The sequence below is a fragment of the Amphimedon queenslandica genome, unplaced genomic scaffold (genome assembly GCF_000090795.2).
Source record: "Amphimedon queenslandica unplaced genomic scaffold, v1.1 AMPQUscaffold_8931_Cont19129, whole genome shotgun sequence".
Lineage (NCBI taxonomy): Eukaryota > Metazoa > Porifera > Demospongiae > Haplosclerida > Niphatidae > Amphimedon > Amphimedon queenslandica.
Genome location: NW_003550796.1, coordinates 1 through 2,951, shown reverse-complemented (window position 1 = coordinate 2,951; position 2,951 = coordinate 1). Strand labels below are relative to the sequence as shown.

The 2,951-nt window shown below is 37.5% G+C and overlaps 1 protein-coding gene across 1 annotated transcript; it reads left to right on the top strand.

Moving 5' to 3' along the window:
- Positions 1-216: 216 nt before the first annotated feature.
- Positions 217-834, top strand: LOC100641785 (uncharacterized). Its single transcript, XM_011410382.1, has one exon. The coding sequence runs from the start codon at positions 217-219 to the stop codon at positions 832-834; it is 618 nt and encodes a 205-aa protein (XP_011408684.1).
- The last annotated feature ends 2,117 nt before the right edge of the window (positions 835-2,951 follow it).

The following is a 2,951-nucleotide window of genomic DNA, read 5'->3' as shown; positions in this document are numbered from 1 at the left end:
TGAAGAGATTAGGGTGCAGTATAATAAATTGTTCACTATATGCAAGTCTCAAGTAAATCAGCTGTCACATCTCAAACAATTGTGTGATAATGCTCTAAGAATATCTTTGTATCTGCACTAGATGCTTTATCTTTGACAAGGGACAGCCAAAAGTCAGTATTGTACACTGGTTTAACACTCAAAGTTTTCCAGATGATCTGTACAATTTATAAACCAATGGTCACCAAACCATTTACTACGTCCTGCACCATAGAAGATGAATTGCTCTATACTTTGGTTAAATTACGACTTGGTCTAGTTAACAAGGACATAGCATACAGAGCTAATATTGATAAAGGTTTGTTTTCTAAAATTTTCCACCGATGGCTAAACATTCTTTACAGAGAGTTAAAACAGTTGATTATATGGCCTGATTCTGAAACACTGCGTAAAAACCTACTGAAATGTTTCAATGAAAAATATTCTCGTGTGGTGTGCATAATAGACTGTTTTGAAGTGTTTATTCAAAGACCAAGGTCCTTTGATGCTAGAGCAGCTACTTATAGTAACAACGAAAAGCACACTACCATAAAAGTTCTAATTGGAATATTGCCAACAGGTGCCATTTCTTTTATCAGTAAAGCCTGGGGAGGAAGAGCATTGGATAAGATAATTACACAACAAAGTGGATTCCTGACCAAAATCAATTATGGAGATGTTATAATGGCCGACAGAGGCTTCAATGTCTTTGATGACATTGCAACTATTGGTGCACATTTGGTAAATCCAGCCTTTACCAAAGGCAAGAAACAACTTTCTGGTATGGAAGTGGAAACATCTGGACAGATGTCTTGAGTGCGAATTCATGTTGAGAGGGTCATTGGGCAGCTGAAGAAAAGCACCAGATACTGCAAACTACACTACCTATTAACCTTATTAAATGTAAATCTGACAAAGACATTACAACTATTGATAAAATTGTTACTGTATGTGTTGCTTTAGTAAATTCATGTAAATCAGTTGTGTGAATACTTGATTCAGAAAAATTCATTACTGGATAATAATCAAAGAAGCAAAATTCATAACAATTAATTATACTTGTAAGTGAACCACTTTAACAATTAAGTGCGACAATTTGGACAGTACCAATTTCCCTTTGGCTTTCTGGAAACTCCAACGCATTTGTAGTGGAACCATTCAATGTCACACTTAGGACCATCGCAAGCAATCATCTTTCCGTCCTTATGTTCCTTGCAAAAACAATATTTATTGTCCTCATTTTTCTCATTTGTAGCACTCTCTGACACGATTACTCCTTCCTTAAATTTATGAGTTAATAGCTCTGGTAACAAGTACTTACAAAAAAAAGATCTTGATTTGTTGACAATTTTTTCACAGTAACTCTCATCTCTTGCTATTATTTCCATGAATATGCCATGTGGGGTCCAACAGACAAAGTCACAAGTTTCTCTATCAGCAACAAGAAGCTGGCACTGAATTTGGGTGTAGTAGCTATGTTTTTGAGAAAGCATTACAACTCCTTGTGATCCTCTAACCAGAAAATACCCTTTCTTTCATAAAGCTTCCTCACTTGTTGGCGATGTGTGTCTAACAGTATAAGGACATTTGATCTCAACCAGATGCATCTCACAACAATTACACTATGAAATACCGTCAGGACTAGCTGCAATAAAAGGATGAAGAGGATTAATAATGAGTCCCAAAAGAGCAGTTTTGAAGTTACAATGCTTCATTTTTTGTTCCACTTCATAACAATCTCTAGCCTGAGTCATTCTCTCTTCCCCATGTTAGTGCTGGCAGGTTTGCATTAACCATAGTGTATTGCATAGCTGTTTGAACAATCGATTTAGGATACTTTCTCCCAGTTTATCTTACAACGGAGTGCATATTTGATGCAGTTATCCTTCCCAGTCTGTGCTTAAACCAAAGCTGTGATGATGATTGATGAACCGTCAATGCAGCCAAATTACTAACTTGAATATGCGAGACAGCTAATCCACTGAAAGTATTATCAGATACCTCTTGTGTGTATTCATCAGACCAGTTTACACTTTCTGAAACAAAAAGATCTGACAATATAGGAGGGAGGTCTTATGTGGAATCAGGTCTGGGTACAGAGAGGGAGAGAGAGGAGGGGGAAGGAGAGAGGGAGGAAGAGGGGTGAGAGGTAGATGGCTCAGGAGCAGTTGAAGCCATGTCATGTACATGTATGTCTTCTGCTCTTTACATGTATAAGGTCAAACGACTCGTTGCTTAGACTGTTGCACTCCTGATTAACAGATGACTCAACATTATGAATGTTTTGTCGACATAATTCTTGTTGTGGCTCCAATGATTCATCGTTAACACCATCAGCAGGCTCACCAGACCCATTTCCAACTGTACATTGTTGTTCAGCTTCATTGTTAACAGCAGAGCCTTGAGATAAATCACAAGGCCAATAATTAGAAGTAGGAATTACAGTCAAAATAGCAGCTGATGAAGTAACTGCATAGATTGCACTTAGTAATTTCTTTCTTGGAATGCGAGGAGTAAAATCAGTTGGAGATGATTCTTCTCTTTGATTGTCCTTAGTACATTCAAACTTCCTCCTCTTACTTGGTGCCGTAAAATTGACCCTGCTAATTGTGGTGGGACAAACCTTGTAAAAATAATATGTACATGTATAGTGGTTTCAATATAATCACAATCCTACTTTATCAGAATATGCTTGGTTCCACATACATGGCAGTGATGTACATGTCTTAAATAGTTGCAACCTGGCACTAGCCTCGATCTTGAATAGTATGGCACCTACATGTGAACATACCTCGCCACAGCTTAAGATTACAACTGAGATCAATTTGTATTGAAACACCTTTCACTTACCCAGCCATACAGGTGCAGTGTCCAGTTAGTACACTTCCATCACTATTCTTAATAGCAACCCAAGCTAAATGTGGATTATCATT

What these genes read in the sequence shown, in the direction of transcription:
- LOC100641785 (XM_011410382.1), top strand. Translation starts at nt 217, where the DNA reads ATGGTCACCAAACCATTTACTACGTCCTGCACCATAGAAGATGAATTG.